At 36.4% G+C, this 22,480-nt stretch overlaps 3 protein-coding genes across 4 annotated transcripts; 2 read left to right on the top strand and 1 right to left on the bottom strand.

Moving 5' to 3' along the window:
* Positions 1–2,790: 2,790 nt before the first annotated feature.
* LOC140768982 (synaptotagmin-2-like) lies at positions 2,791–9,570 on the top strand. Of its 2 annotated transcripts, none has more exons than XM_073109483.1 (13): positions 2,791–2,978; positions 3,122–3,268; positions 4,473–4,571; positions 4,681–4,731; positions 4,840–4,963; positions 6,407–6,525; positions 6,669–6,770; positions 6,852–6,926; positions 7,596–7,672; positions 7,776–8,022; positions 8,135–8,488; positions 8,578–8,709; positions 9,237–9,570. In XM_073109483.1, the coding sequence occupies exons 2-13, from the start codon at positions 3,158–3,160 to the stop codon at positions 9,363–9,365; spliced, it is 1,620 nt and encodes a 539-aa protein (XP_072965584.1). In that variant the 5' UTR covers positions 2,791–2,978; positions 3,122–3,157; the 3' UTR covers positions 9,366–9,570. The 2 variants fall into 2 exon arrangements, with proteins under 2 accessions (XP_072965584.1, XP_072965591.1); XM_073109490.1 differs by having other exon boundaries at positions 3,081–3,268.
* A 105-nt stretch (positions 9,571–9,675) lies between these two features.
* On the bottom strand, positions 9,676–13,700 carry LOC140768974 (protein ALTERED PHOSPHATE STARVATION RESPONSE 1). Its single transcript, XM_073109470.1, has 4 exons — positions 12,916–13,700; positions 12,657–12,844; positions 12,038–12,261; positions 9,676–10,713 (listed from the first exon to the last, which is right to left on the bottom strand). Exons 1-4 carry the CDS (start codon positions 13,619–13,621, stop codon positions 9,930–9,932), a joined length of 1,902 nt encoding a protein of 633 aa, XP_072965571.1. The 5' UTR covers positions 13,622–13,700; the 3' UTR covers positions 9,676–9,929.
* Positions 13,701–17,334: 3,634 nt separating this feature from the next.
* Positions 17,335–22,451, top strand: LOC140769006 (probable L-ascorbate peroxidase 4, peroxisomal). Its single transcript, XM_073109514.1, has 9 exons — positions 17,335–17,619; positions 18,459–18,583; positions 18,851–18,900; positions 20,246–20,311; positions 20,384–20,432; positions 21,327–21,409; positions 21,499–21,578; positions 21,665–21,767; positions 22,048–22,451. Exons 1-9 carry the CDS (start codon positions 17,507–17,509, stop codon positions 22,249–22,251), a joined length of 873 nt encoding a protein of 290 aa, XP_072965615.1. The 5' UTR covers positions 17,335–17,506; the 3' UTR covers positions 22,252–22,451.
* The last annotated feature ends 29 nt before the right edge of the window (positions 22,452–22,480 follow it).

Raw genomic sequence — 22,480 nt, 5'->3', positions numbered from 1 at the left:
TTTACTATTTGAGATGACAACACATAATTACTTATCATATCAATTATAGTTGCTTTTTTCTCTTTCTCCTATCTCCTAGTGCAGAGTTATAATCCTGTATAACCACACGGTGCAGGATTATAACCTTGCATATCTACACAGTGTAAGAAAACCTCACGTTCCTGCATAATGCGGAAATTTTTTTGAAGCATTGTTTCCTGCTAGCTCAAGCCCAAATCAGAGGATGATCTAGCTATTAAAGACTTGCGATTGGCAAAATTAATTTTAAATAGGAAAATTTATTTTCAAGTTTTTTTAACGGTGGCAGTGCCTTTTGGATTACTATAATGAAATCTAAATATAGACCTTTGGGTATCTTAGCCAACAAAGCAAAATGGATTTTATGCACTCGGAAAATCGCTCTTAAGAACTTTGAACTCTGAGTGAAGGGTGCCCTGAAAACTCAGGATCAATTGGAATGAATGTGGAATACCATTTTTTTTTTATAAATGTTGATATATTTTAGGTTTTATTTGATTTGAGGCTAAGCCCCGAACTCGATTAGTTAGTCTTATTTTTTAATTTTAATTTTTTTTAAAAATAATTTTAATTAGATATAAAAAAAGATAATCTAACAAAATCTAGAGGTATAGTTGGTCATTGGACACAACCTCAATATCTCATTTAGTTTAAATATTAACTGGTTTGCATATAATTGGTCTTAGAGGGGACTGACACAAATTTAAAGTCGTTGTAGCCATTGTACTTTGGATGATCCGGAAGGCAAAGAACAAAATATGCTTCGAAGATGTCAAAACGAAAGAGAAACACATAGTAGAGCCATTCATATCGCTAGGAATTACTTCCATCGTGGAGAAGGAAGCAACAAGAATACTGACATAGAAGAGTTATGGGTTAACTGGAATCCACATTGTGAAGATATCTCTCCACATTCAACTTTGATGGGGCTTATGATCAGTATTGGTATCACTGCTAGAAATACTAGAGGTGAACTGAATCAACTGATCCATTTATTAGCCAAACTCTATCATTGAAAGCAGCTCGAGTATCATTATTAAAGCTGTTAACAACACTGTGGAAAGCCTATGATTCTTTTGTTCATACGTACAAAGAGTGTAATAGAATAATTGATTGGGCTACTTCCGGAGGTTGAGCTTGGCATTCATAGAGTGCAATCTCTTGGAAGTACAAATAATACTTAGCTTACTTAGCTTACTTAGCAAACAGATTAATGATTCTATTTATTTGCATCTTTAAGGTTGGGATTTTGTATTAGAGCGTCCAGGTCAACCTGAATGTGCCGTTAAATATGTGCTAATTGTGCATATTTGATCATCTTAATTATGCTTAAAAATAAATACAAAAAGATTATACGATTACAATGAACATAATTAGAGCCATCGGATGAATACGGATATTTTTAATATTTTTTACATAATACAAATAAAATATTAATGTCACATAATAAGATAATAAGAATAGAAATGTAAGATTTAAATTATAAATTTACAAGTAAGAAAAATAAGAGTCAAATTGTGAATAAGCGAAAGTTAGGATCGGTGTATAGTTTAGTACATCCATGATCCATGAAAAAGGGCTCATATTCATAATATCCGAAAATCTATTAACCCAATAAGCTACAGTACTCGGCCTTTTCATCATTAATAATTTCTATATGCAAATTAAAATTTGATTTCTAACATATTATTAGAAAAGTTAGGGTGTAAATTTATAGAATTTTTTCCTATTTAATATTGCTGTGTGGTATAACTCGAATAATATCAGTTTAATTGCTTTTAGGTTTTCGATTTAGTATATAAAACTGATTGCCTAATTTTTTTTCATAATTGATGCCCATTTTATCGTAACAGAATGAATATAATTTACATACACGATACACACTAATATTTATTATTATAAATTAAAATATCACGTGAGATCAAATTGTAAAAGTCACATATCATCTAAATTTTCATACCAGAAAGAGAGAAATACCACGATACCCATATAAGCTATTTTATTATTTAGTTAAATAATAATATAATAAGTAATAATTATATTTGATGTGTTATAAAATTGATAAATACTGAATATATATTAGAAATTTATAATATTTTGAACTAAATAAAGAAAATACTTTGATTGAATATAAAGTAGTAGTAAAAATCTAAGAATAAAATATAAATTTTAATTAGTATTAAATTAATTTTTTTTTAAGTATATGGAATAAGAGGAGAGATAATAATAAATTAATATCTCTACAAATGAAACGGGGACTAATCTATATAATAATATCACATCATGACTCATTTCGTTCCACATAAGTTTCAAATAGACTCCTGATTTAATTGGAAAAAGAAAAGCTGACGATTTGCATGAATATTATTTTTAATTTATTCTTTAAACTTCTAAATTTCTGTTTCGATTTGATCGAAGGTTCTTTTTTTTTTAGTTAAAAAATGAATTATTTTAGTTTAGATTTCCGAACAGCCTTCTCTGAGACAAGGGAGGCTTAAACAATTGCTATTAAGTCGACAACTTACCACGTTAGCACATGACACATAGCTCGAAGACAAATATGCAACAGGTGTCGTGCAACGAGTTCAAAGACTTTTCGAGATCTCGACGACACTCCTCTTCTTTTGGGGAAACATACCATTTCAAATCTTAGTTTATTGTTGTTTACGCCCCCATGAATAATAAATTATATATATATATATATATGAAATATGAGGTGTTATTTGTAAATTTTTATTTTCTTTTTCTCTCACTCCTTATATAGACGAGAGAGAGAGAGAGAGAGGTTGTTTGGTTACTTCGAAGACACCATTTAACGAATCGTTTTGGCAACGCAAAGCATCGAATCCCATTCCAATCTCTCAACCCTTACCCGACGATCCAAATCCAAATCCAAATCCAAAACCCACCTCCAAAAGCAACGATAACTCAAAATAACCGCAAAAGGAGCCACCTTTCAGGTAATGCTCTCCATCTTCTTCGAATCGTCCCCTCGTCGAAAACTTTGTGATCGAACAGAATCTTAACAGGGTAGTCTTAGGTTGAGTTTTTCTTTGCTGTAGCATCAATAAAGGCCCTTGTACATGTTTCGTGGATTGTATAGGGTGAGATTGGAATTCTTCGTGGAATTTGATCGGAGATGGGGTTTGTGAGTACTGTGCTGGGTTTCTCCGGATTTGGCTTTGGGTTCACGGCTGGGGTCGTTATTGGGTATTACTGTTTCATCTACTTCCAGCCCAGTGATGTCAAGGTAGCCCTCTGTCTCCATTATTTGTTTCAATTCGTGGGTTTTCTGATTTAGAATGTTTTCTTGTTCAAGGAGTTCTTGTTGTGATGTGTTCTATGTGCCTGTTACGTGAGATATTTTCTTGTTTGCTTCTTATTTGCTCGAGCAGTGTGTAGTATCTTTTTATTTTCTTCTTATTTGGAGCGAATAGTTTGTAGATTATATCATCCATTTTGTTGATGAATTATGTTTGCTTGATGATTGTCTTTTTTGTTGTTGTTGTTGTTGTGGAACGTGGTGGTCTATTTATACTTACTTCTTGATGAGATATGATAGATTTCGCCATCCCCTAAATGAATGATAGTGCGGATAATTAGATCAGGGTTAATAAAAATCGAACTACCTTCAACTGAATTTAGATATTTTGGTGCTCTTGTAAAATTGAAGAAATAAAAATAAAAGGTCATGAATTAAGATTGGTAGCATGGGAATCTTTTTTTAAGAGGCAAGGTTAGGAAATTTTCAATCTCTATTTTTAGGATAAGTATCAATGAGAATAGCCAAAATTCCTGCCAGGATATATCTTGGTAAACTGATTAGAGTTGCTACCCTCACCAGTATATAATTTGCATGATTGGTAAGAAAACATTCAAGTCTTATCCCTTAAACTAAAGTGGCTTTCTAATTGAGGGGATTTAAAGGTAAAGTCCTGTCATGGATCACAGGTTATTAAACAGTGACACTAACCTGTGGTGGGAAAGGATTTTTTTTTAAAAAAAAAATTAATTGCAATGCAGTGTCAGTATACTGTTGTTCAACCAAGTGAGCTCACTGCAGTATCTTTTGGCAACCATCATGAGCTTGAACATACTGTTCCATTTAGGAAGCACATGTGGTATCTAGATTATTTTGATTTTGGTGCTCATAAATAGGAGTTAATGGAGCGATTGTATCAGAGGCTGCAATCTCTCAGCTTCTGACAGACTGACAAGAAGGTCCATGAGCACGAGCACGAGATAGTATAAAGACAATGAGGGGTTGTACCAGAAGAAAAAAGGGGCAGAATGTCTGAAATCAACTCTGTTATTTCGTCATACCTCTCTTGCTAAAGCTTGTACTTAGATACCAAACTAAAGAATATTATGGTTGGTGTTAAATTGTATCTTGTTCCTTGATCAAAATATGATATTTGATGCTAGCCTTTTTTATTCTTTTTTTCTTTTTTCAGGTCCCTAAAGTTCGTCCACTTTTGGAACATGACTCAAAATCTTTGGAACGGATGCTTCCTGAAATTCCTTTATGGGTGAAAAATCCAGACTATGATCGAGTATGTGGTCTCTGGTTAAGTTTGAACTTGATTTGTTGAGGTCTAATTTGGTTATACAAGCAGTATTGAAATTTTGATTTTTGATTATTTCCTTTTTCTCATTTGGTAGATTGATTGGCTAAACAAGTTCTTGGAGATGATGTGGCCTTATCTGGATAAGGTTTGTTTCTATGGCAAGTCACCATGTCCCTTCAAAGATGCTGGGCATTCCAAATATCTAGTTGTGATGTTATTTGTTCAGCATTGTCATATATTGTTCCTTGTCTAGGCAATCTGCAGAACAGCCAAAGAAATTGCAACGCCGATCATTGCTGAGAATACTGTGAAGTACAAAATTAACTCTGTTGAATTTGAAACATTTACTCTGGGTTCTCTCCCACCTACTTTTCAAGGTTAGTTCTGATAAACTTACTTCTGCTTTTTGTGTGTGAATCTACAAATTGACAATGACATTAGTAATTTAGCATTGCCATCATGGTAGCTTTAATGTCCATCAGCATGTACAATCTCTTATTTTTCCTTTTTGCAAACTTCTGGATGTGGAAATTTTGCTATAATTTGAGAGGAAGAAACAAGTAAAGGCTTCTAATATTCCCACCTATATAGGTCCGAGGTCTCAGAATTATATACTTTGGCGTGGCCTGCCTCTTTCATCATCTGATCAAGATCTTAGAGAAGCAAAGATATCACAGAATACTGAAATAAGTGAACACTATATTGTGAGAAATAAGATACCAACTGATTTACTATCTAATGCATGGTTTGGACTTTGGAGGTTTGGTTAGTTTCGGTTTTTGACCCCTGAAAAAAATGAAATGTGTTGACCAAAATATAATGGTTTTGGCTGATAAAGGTTAAGAATTAAGGACAAAAAATGTAATATTTCTGGTTTCTGCCTGGTACAATACATTTCAGCCAGAACTGTTCAATTTTTTGCCAAAATTTCAAAGTAGGATCTGATGTGTTATGTTATACTCTTTCCCGCCACAAAGGCTGCCAACCCCGAGTCCTTGTATGTTTAACAATTATATTCCTTTAACTTGGATTGATTCAAGTAAACATGGGTAGCTACATAGCAACATATCACTATGCACTAAAATCTGTCGACTCATCATGATGCTTGTTCAAAAAATTGGGATCAAGATCAGAATTGGCCTTCCGAAATAATGATACGTATCGACTAGATTAGCATTATCGGTAATATCGATTGTCTGGATTAGATCAGACTTTTTAATTACATAAAATTCTAAATATTATTTAAAATTACAGAAAAACTTATAAAAATTATAAAAATAAAAAATAAAAAATAAAAACTATGGTACAATGAAAACTGAAAAGAATAAGAGATTAGAAAGAAGCGAGTGTAAGAAAACTAAATAAAAGAAAGAAAAACCACGGTGCAGTGAAAAAAAGAAGAAAAGAGAAGAAAAATGGAGAGAGTGGAATAAATAAAAAAAAGAGAGAAAAAAGAAATAAAATTAAAAAACTATATATTAGAGTTTGTCGAAGTTTGTCAGAGTTTGTCGGAGCTAGATCTCTCCGTATGAAAAACAATAACTATATAATAAGGAGATAAAAAGAGGAAAAAGAATGAAAGAGAGAGCGAGAAGAAAGAGCGAAAGAGAGAAAAAGAGAAAGAGAGAGTTCGGATCGGACCGATCCTGATCGGCCAATCCAGCAAACCATGTTTATATTTGACCGTCCTTTCCCCTTCTCTCTGAAATAGGGGATGGAGAAACTGCCATCTTGATTGCTTTTCTAATGGCACATTCTTTCAGCATTCTATGTATGATTTCTTATCTGATACAGCATTGGATAAAATTTTCTTCTTTCAGGAATGAAAGTCTATGTTACAGAGGAGCAGGAGTTGATAATGGAACCATCACTGAAGTGGGCTGGAAATCCTAATGTTACTGTTGTTGTTAAGGCATATGGGCTAAAGGCAACTGTTCAAGTAATTTGCAGCTTCTTCCTCATAGAGTGAAACGACAAGGAATCTGAATATCTTTCTCTATACTGCATGCACTCTGTACTTGGAATAAATCTTTTTCTTCGAAGTTGGCCAACTAGACTGTCTATACATTTGGAATTTTTCAGGTAGTGGATTTGCAAATCTTTGCTGCACCACGCATTACTTTGAAGCCATTGGTCCCTAGCTTTCCTTGCTTTGCAAAAATCTTTGTGTCTCTCATGGAGAAGGTATGTGAGTAGGCAGATCATTTTGTTTTTCTCTCCTTTTATCATTGGTTCTTTCCCTTCATTCATGTCTTCCTGTTGCAGCCACATGTTGACTTTGGACTGAAACTTCTGGGAGCAGATCTTATGGCCATTCCTGGTCTTTATAGATTTGCTCAGGTATTGCCCTATTCAGTTACAGTTCATCTTTTGCTCTATGATGACTAAGCATTAAATTCAAATGTACATTATATATCTGTCTCCAGTTTAACTGCAGCTCAACCTCATATTTGAATGCTGAGTTTCCTTTCTACTTCAACTTTGACCACAGCTTGATAACTTGTGTATCCATATTTTTAGATCATGCCCTTTTCTGAAACATTTACTTGGCAAGTATGTTATCGGCTATCTATGCTAGTTTCATATTTGAAAGAAATTGCTTATTTTGGTAAGAATTGCAACTATAATTCTTAGGTGAAGATTGTGGTCTTTTCTCATCTCTGCAAGTAGTTGAAAATTTAAAGAATTTCAGATATCAAACTCTTCGTTGGTTATCTTCTTCATGCATACAAATGCTTTAGATTTGATGTTCAAAATGTGAAGATGGAAATGGTTGCCACAACTGCCATTCATAACTATTCTCTATTTCTATTTGATTGGCTGTTATGTGGGCTTTAAAGAGCATATATTACCAATTCATTATTGTTCACATAAACACCAATGTATTATTCCCGCAATTTAGTTCTGCTTTTTTTTTATTATTATTGATCATCAAAATGGATAATGTAGAATACATCACCAGATTGACTCCTCTGAACCTTTACCTTTCTGTGCTGGATCCATCTGCAGGAGATCATCAAGGATCATGTTGCAAATATGTATCTGTGGCCTAGGACACTAGAAGTTCCAATTATGGATCCTTCAGAGTAACTACATGTCATGTGTTGCTAAGAATCATTCTATTATCTTACGAGGAAAACAAACATTGATCACAACGACTGCAACTAATCCATTTTTACAATCTTGCAGAACCACAAAGAAGCCTGTCGGGATTCTATATGTGAAGGTTGTCAGGGCAAATAATTTGCGAAAGAAAGATTTTATGGGTAAATCAGATCCATATGTGAAACTTAAGCTGTTGGATGATAAGCTTCCCTCCAAGAAAACTACAGTGAAGCACAGTAATCTCAACCCTGAATGGAATGAGGAATTCAAGCTTGTCGTTAAAGATCCAGAAACTCAATCCTTAGAGCTTAGGGTCTACGACTGGGAACAGGCATGTCTTGTTTCATTTACCAATTTTCTTATTTATCTTTACTCCTTTAACAATCTGTTGTTAACTTTTGTCATATCCGAGTTTATTCTAAGTTTATTTATATTTTGTTTAGGTTGGGAAACATGAAAGAATGGGTGTAAACATCATTCAATTGAAAGACCTTACTCCTGATGAGACCAAAACATTGTCTCTGGACTTGCTTAAAAATATGGATCTAAATGATATCCAAAACGAGAAGGCACGTGGACAGCTTGTTCTGGAAGTGACATATAAGCCTTTCAAGGAAGAAGGTCTACCAAAAGATATCAGCGAAGATACAAGTGTTATAGAAAATGCTCCAGATGGCACTCCATCTGGTGGTGGTTTGCTTGTTGTTGTTGTTCATGAAGCTCAAGACCTTGAAGGAAAACATCATACCAACCCCTATGTGCGAATCATTTTCAGAGGAGAGGAGAAAAGAACTAAGGTGTCATGCTTCATATGTTCAGAGTGCTTCAACGTTGAATCTTACTTCATCTTTCCTCATCTAATACTGAGGTCATTTTTTGGATGCAGCATATAAAGAAAAACAGGGATCCACGATGGGAGGAGGAGTTCCAGTTTGTATGCGAGGAACCACCTATTCACGATAAAATTCATGTAGAGGTAGTTAGTAGGCCACCAAACAAGGGGTTAATATACTCGAAGGTACAACTTTGGCTTTATTCTTTTCAGCTTCTTATCCCTTGTCTCACTATACTAGATAATATAGCTATATGCTGGACTGTGACTTTAGTAAGTTTTGATATTTGGACATGATTGTCTAATTATGCTTTATGACTGGTCGAACGTCTTATTCTCGAATAATTTTAAGCATGCTTTATAAGTATAACTCTTGATTTTATCGGCATCGTTCCACCAGAGCTCTAACTAGTGTGTGATCTTTATCGGACTGAACAGAGTCGTGCATCAGTTTTTTTATCCTATTCGTTTGATTTATTTTGAGCTAGTTTGTTTGGAGAACATTTCTTATTTGAAGCTCAACATATCCGTGGATTATGTGGTACGTGATCTTTCTCCAATATAGAAAAGACCATTTTCTTTCGAAATTCCTCGTAACGAGGACATGAGAGAAATTTTTTTTTGAAGGTGCTGTATTCTTGAAGCAAATATATACCGTGATATTATGGTAATTGGTGCTTTGAAGAAATTTAACCTTCAGATAATTTTCTCAGGAACCTTTGGGTTATGTGGATATAGCACTTGCAGATGTTGTGAGCAACAAGCGAATCAATGAAAGATATCATCTTATTGACTCAAAGAATGGTCGGATTCAAATCGAGCTGCAGTGGAGAACTTCATAGGAAATCTGAGAGGCAGCAGCAAACAGGATGTCAAGCTACAGGTCTACAGTTACCGAAAGAGGAAGAGGATAAATTCTAGCTTACAACTTTGTTGTACAACACCTTATGGAATATTTGGTCAAAATCGTTGTAGATTTTGCACATTTCAAGGCTATGAGTTGTTGTTGATATGATTTCTTTTATCAAATTGAATTCAATTTTAGAACTCGTGTGGGAGTCAATGTGATCTCGAACATTCCATGAATTGATCAATGCAAAATCTAAATGCAAATAAACTTCGCACAGTTCCATCTAAATGCATCACTTTCAGTAAGATATGCAGGTGCCAAAAACTAAAATTGCATTGAATCTAATGATTGATTCAACAACTCAGTGCTAGTTTAATACAAAAGATCTAAGTGGCCCTCATCCGACTATACCAACGCAAATAGATAAGAGACGATACGTTAATCTAACACTTGCTCTTGAAACTAGAGTTAAAGCTAAATAAGCTTGTAAAATCCACCTTGCTGTTCTGAAACTGTATACAATTTATACAGTGATGTGTCATTCTTCATAGATCTCTCAGGTTAGCAGCCTCTTCAAGTCGAGCACCCTATCAGAACTTCTCTGGTGGTTGTGCACCGATTCAAACGCCTGCATGCAGACACTAGAGAAGCCAGTCATTGATTGGAAAACATTTGGAAAACCAGTCTGCAAGTTGTTTAGAGTCATGGCTCTTGTGACCCCCACACTCTTCTCGTATTTGCTCTTCTCGTCCTCCGCCTTGGCCTTCAAAGACTCCACCTTATCGCGCTTCTCTACTACAGGTGGTTTCCGCATCGTTCCTCCATAACCTTCAGATACAGAATATGGACCGTATTTAGACTCCAGAGCTCTAAGTTGTTCTGCCCTCTTCTCAAGCTCTCTAAATGCCATCTCTGACCTCTTCTTCTGCTTCTGCTCCTCCGCCTGTTGAATGACGACAGCGTGGATTACTGTCAAGAAACTTTTGATTCCCTCAGAAGCTACTTTGTCAGGAATTCGATCGATGGCAAGCTGCCACTCCTCACATAAGGAGTAGATGTCAGAATTCTGCTGAGGTTTAGCAAGTGGGTCGTGGTGGCACTGGAAGAGGGAGAGGCGGAGCCAGCCCGTGAGTGAATAGATGTAATCTCTTTGGGAATTGACGAGACTACAGAAGGCCGAGTACCAGCGTTCAACCTCCAGCTCCAACTGGAGAGCAGACTGACGATGTACATTGGAGGTAGGATTAGTACTCAGAGCATTGTTGAGGTACTCAAGCTGCTGGACAATGTGAGTCTGGACTTGATGACACTCATACATGCTCCTCCACATGCCCATCAAACTGCAATTCAGAAGCAGAAAGAAGCAAACACCAAAGAATGCTACATTATCAAACAAGAAAAGGGTGAAATGCCAAACTTATGAAAAATAATGAACTTGAAGATATGGTGTTATGAAGTATAATGCGGTAGTACTTCTTTCATTTTGACTTGATAATATGCATCGTCTGGATTTGATTATTCATTATTCGGTTTGTTTATCCACTTTGAAGTGAGAAGAAGAGGGTATCACTTAGTATGAAGGTAAGACTTGCCATCATCACATTGCCATTACTTGACGGAGTCATGGTGCAAAGCCTAATATTGGAAGGAGCCTCATGCATTTGAATGCCTTCTTTTACCAACAAATTGTAGCTGTAATTCCCTGGTTCGTTAAACAACCCAACAAAAAGAAAGAGCCCAAGAAGTAGACAAGCAGAAGTAGGCAGTTCACAGAAGTACATCTGCCAACTAGAAAAAGATCAGATTGAATGAAACATCTTGCCAGCATAGTCAAATTTTTGTTGGAGGTTATTAGGTGTTATCAACTTATTGTAGGAAGTATTTGTATATACAATTTTGAAGCTACATCTGCATTATAAACCAAAGAACGAATTACCAACCATAGACAAGAGATACATGGAAAGGAATAACAACTTCGTTAGAATATAAAAATACAAAACCACTTATTTTAAATAGCTTAAACTTTTAGAATAGTTGATAAGTTATCATGGTACAAAGTTCCTCTTCTTGGTTTTGTAAAAGTCCATCATATGCTTAAAATTCCTATGACCTATAAGAAAGTATTCATTATGCTAAGTCACATAGTTAATCATCTAAAAGTGAATAGCATAATGATAATAAAATCAATGACAGTAAAGGTATTATTGTTGCAGGAAATTAATAACGATGATATACTTGACATGATACGATTGATATGATATATCATATAACACCACATCAATGATGGTTCAGTCTTGTCACTGCATAATATTAAAAAGATGTAGAACGGATGGAATTCAAGCTGTTCTCTATTTGCTTATCCCCCAATAAATACGAGGTCAGGTGGCTTTGTAGGAGTACCCATTAATACAATTAAGTGGGTTAGCAGAAAGGAAAGGTTAAAGTGGCATTACCCCCTTTCACTTTCTCCTCCTTTTGAGACCCATATGGATTCTGACAGTCAACCTATAATCAAGTAAGAAGAGCAGTACTAGCAGGTCCACATATCCAACCAATTCTTTTGTGTCCTTGTGTACAACATAGAATATAGGAAACAAGTGAAGATTTCTTTTTCTTTTTTGTTATTTATATGAGAGAGAGACAAAGAAAGATAAGAGAACTCACCCAGTAACTAGTTCAAGGAGCTGAGGAAAGAGCTCAGACTCCCTCAGCCTAATGATCTCAGAAGCAGTGGTCTCTATAGCCTGAGTAGCCACCAGCATCTTGGACTCCAAGCTCTCAATCTGCATTCTATTCTTCTCAATCTTCACATAGTCCACTCCCTTTGCCTCTTGCCTCCTCAATAAGCCCACCCTCTTCCCATGCTCCTCTTTGATGCTCTCATAACTCTGGTAGAAACAAAAGGAACAAAAAGAGCTCAAATATTTAGTGCACAAAGCAGGCAATGAGCGAACATTACTCTAAAGGAAACAAGCATTCCATGTGGTTGTTTGTCCTTGTGACTACTTTTTTTTTTCCTCATTCCAAACTGCAATATTTGCTACCTCTCAGCTTCTGTATCATTCTTGGACCCACCACAACTACATAAAATAAGAGAAACAGAACAAAGAGGGTACACAAACGCCATGTATAAAGTTAGTGCCTGTGAGATCTGATCAAGCAGATGGAACATGAACACAAAATGACAAGAAAGAAAGAAGAGAACATGGAGCAGGGCACCGGCAAAAAAGCAAAAGCAAAGCAAACAAATGATAAAGGGAAATTTTTTGAGGAATTACTGTACCTTCACTTCAAGGTACAGCTTCTTCTCCCAAGCGTAGAGCTTTTCTACCGTAGAGCAGTGACTCATCCTAAGAATTCCAACTCCATCACCATTGCCAACTCCTCTCACCATTAAGCCATCAGTCTTCGTGTTGGAGCCCCGGGACCATACCAATGGGTTAAAGCTCCTCCCGTAGCTAAAAACTTTTCCTACATTGTTTAAAACCAAGAAGTGAGATTCTGTGGTAGCTAACATGAAGGAATTCAAGCAAAGAACTCACCTGTTAGTCCATTGTTAGAAGGGAAGTCACAATTGGGAGCTTCCAGGATCGCCGATACCCGAGTCCCGGCCTCGGCAGCCTTGAGGAAGTACTCATCCAGCTCCTTAACAATCTCGGATAAATCTTTCCTGCTCCTTGGAGCAACCACCACGGCGAGCTCGCTCGCGGAGTCTTTAGAATACCCACTTACCGCCGAAGGCGGGGGAACCACCGCGGCGGCGGCCGTGGATGCGGAGACAGTGGTGGTGGCGTCCTCCCACTCCTCCTCGGTGGCTGACCGGGACGAGGAGGGGACGAATGGGTCCCAAAAATCCCAACTTGAAGACGGGGGCGGCGGCGGGGGCGGGGGGAGAATTGGAGATGCGGTAACCGACGAGGCCCAGTTGTCAGAGCTCGGGCTCATCGGAGGAGGAGGTGGAGGAGGAGGCGGCGGCGGCGATGGGGAGATGGGAGGAGGGGGAGGAGGAGGTGGTGACGGAGATGGAGATGGGAGAGGAGGGAGGTGGTTGTGGAGGAGGTCGAGGTGGGTCTCGGCATTGGCAAATTGGAGCAAGGCGGCGCCGGTGGAGCGCAGAGCTCGGAGGTAGAGGGAGTGGGAAGCAGCGAAGTCGTGCCGAGCTTTCACCAATTGCTTCATGTACCGCCGCCGAGCCTTGCAGCGAGACACGGCTTCTTGCCTCTCTAGGTGAGAATGGCAACAACCCATCACCTCTTCCTTCTTCTTCTTCTTCTTCTTCTTCTTCTTCTTCTTGTAACTCCTTTCTTGGATCTAAACAGATGCAATGGAAAAGGTGGCCCTGTTCCTCTTGGGATTTTGTGGGTAAATCTCAGGGAAGCATCACATGGGCTTTCTTAATCATCTTCTTCTTGCCACCAGTAGCAATGCTCTTGTGCTATTGAAACAGGAAATATGAACAGATTCCTAATCTCTTCACTTTTTTAGGTAAATCTCAGGAAAATGGCATTTGGGTACTTCTCAATCATGGATTTCGTAACTTGGTTGGAAGCAAAGGTTGCTCCTTTCCATTTCTATGAACTCCTCTCTCCATCAACAATTTCAAAAAGACCTTCCTTTCTTTTCCAATATCTAGGAACTCTCTCTCTCTCTCTCTCTCTCTCTCTCTCTCTCTCTACTAGAAATGACTTTAGAAATGGTGGCGAGATTGAAGCAGAGAAACCAAGCAACACTGCGGAGATGAAGAGAGGAGTGTTGAGTTTTGGGCAGTGTGCATGAGATGGCTTTGCTGGTGGTCCACATTACCATAATACCCTTCACTTCTCTGAGAATTACTTGGGCCAGGCCTTCCATTTTTGCCGGATCATTTAATGTCATTTTAGGTTTCAAGCATTCTAACGGAAAGAAGGGGCAGTTCGGTCACTTCATTAGTCCAACGGGCGTGCGCGAAATTGCACAAGGGCGTTCTCGTTATTCTCGGCAGGTGCGAAGGGGTAATCGTGGAAAAGTACTCGCCGTCCTAAGGTGTTGCCTTTTTTGGGGAGGTGTGTAAATGGGAGCGGGGAGTAATTTGGGAAACGTTCGGCAAACATCTCTCTCTCTTGACGTAATTGCCCTTGATTTGAAATACTCTTTCCTATTTACTGAAAGCAAGTTGAAAGGAACGTATGTGGAGCAATAATTGCATGCCAAAATTGTAAATTTTAGCTCGGGACGAGAAAAAAAATATATTATAAATTTACTAAGAAGGTCAAATAAATGATTTTGATTTGGTTATATGCAATAATTAGACCAATAAATTTATCATTAAACCAGTTAAATATACGGGTTAACGTCTCACTTTATTACTAAGCTTATGTGCAAAAGAGTGGACAACAATAAAAGAGAGAGCTAAATAGAATTTATTTATTATTTTAATTCTTTTTATCACTACGCTATCCTAAATTTTCGACTAAATCGTAACTATAAGTATCTTTTTACAGGGATGATTTAAATGACTTCAATGATCCGAGTTTTGTTAAATATGTATCCCTGAAAATTAAATTACGAGGTTGAGCAATTTTTTATTCAAACTAACAGTAATTTTTAAGATAAAAAAGCGGAGACATCATAAACGTTGGTGGAGAACCTAACCTAGCAATTGTAACGTGTTAAAAGTTCAAAAAATATACAGTGAAATAAAACAAAATTTACAGTAAAAGGATTTTTGACCGGAGTACAAAGGAGGTAAGACTTATCTAATAACCCATAAAGAAATAACATTCTAGAAAACTTATGAGAGAATAATGGATTCATAGATTGTGTACTGTTAGGTGAACTCTCCTCCATCAGTTTTACTCTCCCATTCATATGGTTGATATTCAAGTCAAATATTGAATTTTAATTTTCTTAAAGTTCTTTTGAAAATTCTGAAATAAATATTTTGACTTTGGTGGTAGATAAATCTAGTAGATCTGGAACGAAGTCTCAGATCTAATGGCTTTGGAATGAAATCAATCGAAGATCCAAATGAAAAGTTATAATTAAAATAGTTGAGCAAGATCAGGATGGCGAACGACCAAGAGTGGGGGTGAATGACTGCAATATAGGGTAGCTACTGGTGAAGGAAGGTGGCTAGAGTTTAAAATATCAGAATATTTCCACGGCTATGATCTACTCATAGAAAGATAAATGCAATTTAACGACTATAATAAACAAAAGTAATAATTTGACTAAACCAAGTAAAAATTCTTAGTGGATCGGATCTACATACAAATTATTCGATTTATTTAAAATTTAAAATAATAAGATAAAAACTAATTAACTAACTCAAGTTGATTTAACTCAACTCAATTCAACTGACTTGACTAACCTAATCCATATAATCGGACCGTAACAGCTTAACCGTAGATAAATCTAGTAGAAATTAAACTCATATTGAATAAATATAATCTATGACCCGGAATAGTCGATACTGTTCAATTTTTAGAATCTAGCAAAGAGTTAAACTTGCCACATGAAAATATAGAACTCGTGACCTTGTGGTGATAAAACCCCATCATTGAGCTAAAATGGCAACCCCACTACTCACAAATGCTATCCATGGATAAATCGCTATTCTTCTTCATAGTAGCAACCAAATGGGAATAATTTTTTCCTCTCTCTCCCTCTCTAGAAGAGCGATAAGGTAAAGTCAAAAAGGAGATATCTTGTCGTTCCCGTTGTCCGGCTTCTAGCAATCTTGCAGATAGTCTAGAATCCCCTCTGACAAAATCATCTAGAGAGTATAATCTTTTATCATCTCACTAATTTAGTACATAAAAGATAAATATTATAGCATATGTGTGCAGAATTAACTCTTAACTGTGCTTCATGTAGCTACTTCAGCTTAATCTCTTACATAGAGGTAGTTGGTATCCGTCTGCATGATAAGGGCATTCTTAATCTTCGGATAGAATTTGACTCATAGTCAATAATCTTAATGGGCCCGGTCAATGCGAAGGCCAATCTTATAGATGCCACTGTTAATCTAACTCCTAATTATTAATATTATAAAATTACTGGTGTTTTTTGAGAAGCCAAAGAAGTTTTATTAAATTTAATAAAATAATATCAAAATAATTAAAATATCGTTTGTTTAAAAATAATGAAGCTAAATTATACTGGAATGATTATACTTGTTTAAAAATAATACAATGATTATACTTGGCGTACAGATTTTAAAATAATAAAGCTAAATTATTAAAATAGTTATGATACTTGATTAAATTTAATAAAAAAATTAAGTATCTTACTTTAGTTATAAGTACAGAAATTAGTTAAAAAAAATTTAAAATACATAGAGTAAAATATAAAGACAGTTAAATATATTTAATCCTTAATATTTTTGGCTTTCGATTCTAAACGATATTCTTGGGAGTCTCGCTTGGGCGTGAGCGGATAGAAGTCAAAAAGGGGTCTTGGGCTGGCGATTTAGGCCGTTACCATGACATAATAAAATAAGAGAGGAAAAAAGAAAGGAAATTTGAGTGATATTGCTACCCACAAATAATCTTTTTCTCTCAGTAAAAGATTAGCAGCTTAATGTTCGGACCGTCACAGTCACTGGTCCATTTATTTTTAGGATGTCTTTTATAATACTTTTTCTAGAAGTGAAACTTAATAAATGTAGCGAAGAAACTTAATGAATATGTTTTATTTTCTCGCCATTATAGGCCAAATGATCTAGCAACTCTCATGAATTTGTAGCAGGTCAAAATTTTCTCTACTTTATATAAAGAAATTATGCTGAAAATTAATTTCTAATATCCTAAAAATCCAGTATGTCAAGGTTAACATTTCTATACATTTGAAATATAAAAAAGAAAAGGAAAAAAAAAAAAAGAACAATGAACGTGGCAGCTACCAAAGGAAGGGTAGTAATATCATCCGCTAGTGGTTGGAGAAACATTAGAAAACAGTCAAACACGAGCAGCCAATCGAACCATATCTCAAAAATCTATCTCCTCACACTCATCGAGGCTTCCATCCTCAATCCTCTCTCTCTCTCTCTCTCTCTCTCTCTCCTCACGTCCCCCTTCTCCCCCTCTCCTCTTCTCTTCTTCAAGATCGTGGTCGTGACCTAGGGTTTCGCAGACGTAGGTGTGCAGCTCAACCATGGCGGCTCCGGTTGTCGACGCAGACTACCTCAAGGAAATTGAGAAGGCGCGTAGGGACCTTCGCGCCCTCATCGCGAGCAAGAACTGCGCCCCGATCATGCTTCGCCTTGCGTGAGTACAACTCTATCTTCTTCCTTTATCTCCCTCCCTTCGAATTTTTGGATTAGTATTCGTGTTGTATTCTCTAACCGTGTTAATCCATATCGTTCCTCTGTCGATCGAGGTCGTTTGCTTGGTTTCTCGTTTGGGTTCCATTCGTTGCCCATTACCTGCTCGACGATTCTCGTGTTAGGCTTAGCGTTGTGAGATTTGGAATTACCAGTGTGAATTGTGAAATGATGTTTACTTTGGTCTCCATTTTTGGACCTTTCTATTTGTTACTAAGAGTACTCATTAAAATCAATTTGCATGCACTTGAATGCTATTTTTTTGGCAAATAATCAGTTATCTGGAGAATTTTGTAATTCTCGTTGTCGAATAAGCTTAAAGATCCAGCTAAACCCTATTTGATTATTCGCTTGCATGTTAGTAATTATGAGAGTAAGACTTTATAAATCTCCCCTCTACTGACCCCACAGAGGCACGATTGTGGCTGAAAAGAAAATTCAAGCCATGTAGATGCAGTTATATTTTTAATCAAGTCTACTTTTTCTATAATTGGGTTCATATTTGAACTTCTTGATAACTGTAGTACTTTCAGTTATTTCCTGATGAATTGCTGCATGAACAGACCAGCTTCTCTATTTGTATCAGTTCATTCAACTACAAGCTCTTCCATGTCTCTATGTAGAAAACTTCTAGATGATACTTGAAAATATTTCTGCGTTCAATATGCTACAGAATACTTACGAGATAGGACTTGTACTAATGGATCCTTTGACAGAACTCTCATTAATCTGCTCATGCACGTCTTATGCATACACCTGGGTCCTTTCATTTTCTCCTTGCAGGTGGCATGATGCTGGCACTTATGATGTGAACACAAAGACAGGCGGACCAAATGGTTCAATTAGGCATGAGGAAGAATTTAATCATGGTTCAAATGCTGGCCTAAAAATTGCAATAGATCTTTGTGGTATGGTTCTTTTACTCGGCTTTCTTGACATACATAAAGTTGCCATTCTACTCGAATCTATCAATTTATTAATTCTCCTTTAGATTGTGTAGATATTTTTTATCACTATTGGCTTTCCATGATCTAATTTCTTGGAAGGAGAAATTCACTTTTTTATCCTCTAGATAGAGGGTTGATTTATACTATATGTGTGCAGAAACCAAATTATGATATGCAAGACTGTTAAGTTTATTTAATGTCTTTTAATTTTATTTTTCTATTTGTCAGAGTCTGTGAAAGTGAAACATCCAAAGATCACCTATGCAGACCTTTACCAGGTAACAAATTTACTTCCTGATTTCTGCAGATAAATGCACTGTTTTTTGGATTTTAACCTATGAATGCATTTAAAGTACTGCAGCTTTAGTTACAGAGAGTTTATGACATATGGGACAGTATATACTCTCTGAGTTGGGCAGCATTCTTGTTCAAATATTTGAAAGACCAATCTGCTGTGGTTCAGATGTTGCTTTAGTTACAAAAGTGCCAGTGATACCAAAATGTGAGGCTAAGATTTCAGATTGGCATAAGAATAAGGAAAGTGTGAGGAAGAAGGGAGGGCTGAAGGTTAAAGATGACAATGTTTGGTAAACTTTGATGAAGTAATGTTTCATAACTTAACACCAGATTCCATATATATAAACTATTATAGATCTTAATGCAATATAAATGTTGTTTAAAGAATGCATAGGTATAAATGTGCAAATCAAATATTTTGAGCTCCTTATGTAAATAACTTGGAAGCAAAATAACTGGATAGCTATGCTGCTTTCCTTTTTTAAGTATGTCTCTCGTTGTATGAATTTACATAACCAAAATTTGATATGATATGATTTGACTAGATGAAAGGCTTCCAGAGGTATGCCTATTTGGCCCTTGGTTGCGGGATAAGGAAAAGGTGAAAAACAAGGATAAGATAAAGGTCTACTTATCATGTGATAATAATGGTGCTTTCCTTATTCTCATTTAGTGTTTGGTTAGAAAGATAAGGATAAGGTGCTTAAAGGGGATAACGAATACTTATGACTTATTGTCTGAAAATGCAATCAGAATGGATAAAGATGGGTTATCATAGTTTTTTATCCCAACACCATCATTCTGCATTTGGATGCAATTACAGTATAAAAAGTGGGGATATTAAGGAGTATTATTTGGGCTATCCCTGATTTCTCACCCCTTCGTCTTTTAACCAAATGGTTGGACTGTTCTACTTCTGCTAGCAGATTTTGGTTTTATTTGACTCACTCAAGGATAGAGATAACACGACAACATGAGCTTTAGAGTTGAGACTGTTGTGGATCAAACACATGCACTTCCACATAAAGAGATAGAGATGGCATTGGCTGGATTGTGTTTGGAGGGTTGAAGAAAGAAAAAAAAAATCAATATCATTTGAGTGAGTCAATATGATGACAAAATAAATGATTCATGCTAATTGATGCTACATCTGTACGATTACAGCAGATGCTATTGTAAAAGTGTCTTTTGCATATACGCTCTGATGTAAAGGCACTTTTGATAGAGAGTTGACTGATGGAAATACTCGAATCTCCTAAGTCCTGTGCTTAATATAGATAGATATTTAATTGTACGTTAAAGCTAATCCAATATTATCTTATTCAGCTTGCTGGAGTGGTTGCTGTTGAAGTTACTGGAGGACCGACTGTTGACTTTGTCCCTGGAAGACGGGTACATGAAATTGCATATCTTTGGTTCTAGCTAGAACATGCATTTAGACTAATGATTCTCATGCTTTCTCAGGATTCATCAGTTTGCCCCAAAGAAGGACGGCTTCCTGATGCTAAGAAAGGTTTACTATAATATCTCTGATGTGCTGCTTGCTGATAATATGCAGTTGTCATGTCAATCAATTGAATTGATCCTTAGTATTTGTGACTGGCAATTATTAGCTGACCTCTGGAGATTCTTCTATAAGCATCACTTTGTATATATAGATTTTGTACCTACAGATTGGAGAATATCCTTTATCCACAAAGGAGGACATTCTGACAAACTAACCTTTTTAGTTGTTAGGTTACATGGTTCCAACCTATGGTTCGAAGTTCTATTACTTGATAGATGTAGTCATTTATCTAGTTTTTGAGAAGTTAGCAGGATTTCTTGTGAGTGTATGAGTTAAAACTTGATCCCCTATAGGATTAGGCTGCAATATCACATGTTTAAATTATTGTTCCTTTTCCATTATTCCTCTGCGAGTTTCTTCATCATAAAGTTTTGAATATCATTCACCCTTTATTGAAAAGCTCTGAGTAGTAGTTGCCTGTCCCATGGGCAGATGAGATAGTTCTGTTATAAGGCATGTTGTGTACATCTATTTTTCCTATGCCCATGGGTTACATGTGCAGATTCTTATCAATGGCACAAGGCTATGATAAGGGATGTCATTTACATTTATTTTCCATCATCTTTCTCCTTCTCTTTGCATATCCTGGTGATGGCATAAGCTTTTTGATCTAATCAGTCAGCATTTCACCCATCACCTTTTCTTTTCTTTTTTTTCTTTTTTTCTTTCTTTCTTCTTTTTTTTTTTGTTAAAGAGATTTGCCAATCCTTCTGTCTATTGTTTAATGCTTATCTAGTGAACTTAGTTTACCATTTTAATGCGCAGTATTTGTTTGATGCATTGATATTAGTGTGTTTTTCCTTTTTTGAGATTAGTGTTAAGATATGTTTTTGGTTATAGGTGTGCCGCATCTAAGGGACATCTTTTATAGGATGGGTTTATCAGACAAAGATATTGTAGCTCTATCTGGTGGACACACACTGGTAATCTTACGCCACTATCTCAAGAACCTTTCTTTGCAACTGATGTACTTTAATAATTCATATTTGATTTTTATACTTTATTCTTGCAGGGAAGGGCGCATCCTGAAAGATCAGGATTTGATGGTGCCTGGACGAGTGAACCTCTTAAATTTGACAACTCCTACTTCATGTAAGGCTAGCAGAAATCTACTAATCACTCAAAAGTATCTTATATTAATCCAAATTTTGACTAACAATTGTTTCTTTGCGCCTCAGAGAACTGTTGAAAGGGGAAGCCGAGGGGCTCCTGAAGCTTCCAACTGACAAGGCTCTCTTAGAGGATCCTGAGTTTAGGCTCTACGTAGAGCTCTATGCAAAGGTACTTTCTAATGACTTCATCTCATTTTGCTCAATATTGGGCACACAAAATTGGCATCAATTATCAAGTTCTCCTATGCGGATATTAAATTTCAGTAGTAGTCTTCCAAAGATAATAGGCTGTTGGAATACCTCCAATGCACTATATTAAGATTTAACGAAAATGCTTTGAAGAACACCAGACTTGGCTTCTGGGCTAACCTAGCGCTCCTCCATAGCCTTCCTGCTATCCTCAGATTTATTTCATTTTTAACTCTCGTTTTTTTTTTTTCTTTTTGCAGGATGAAGATCTCTTCTTCAAGGACTATGCTGAATCACATAAGAAACTTTCGGAACTGGGTTTTACTCCAAGAGGTCCTGGAGCAGCTGCCAAAGCATATCCCAGCAGCGCTATACTGGCACAGAGTGCTGTTGGAGTTGCAGTTACTGCTGGTGTTATTATCCTGAGTTACCTTTACGAAGCTTCTAGGAGGGCAAATAAATAAACAGCTTGGCCCGTTCCTGGATATTCATATCTGATACTTATAGACAGACTACAATATTAATGAGAGTTTTCTTTCAATAAAAAAAAGACTACAATATTAGTGAGATGCAGAAAATCTAATCTATCTGTACTGTTTCCACAGTATTATTATTATCACTTTTAGAGTAAATACCTTTTATAGAGAGTTACTATTTAATGTCAGACTGTTTTAGAGTCTACGGATCTGATTG

This window comes from Typha angustifolia, chromosome 2, assembly GCF_048772165.1.
Source record: "Typha angustifolia cultivar Huaian chromosome 2, ASM4877216v1, whole genome shotgun sequence".
Lineage (NCBI taxonomy): Eukaryota > Viridiplantae > Streptophyta > Magnoliopsida > Poales > Typhaceae > Typha > Typha angustifolia.
This window is presented reverse-complemented; position numbering and strand designations above follow the sequence as displayed.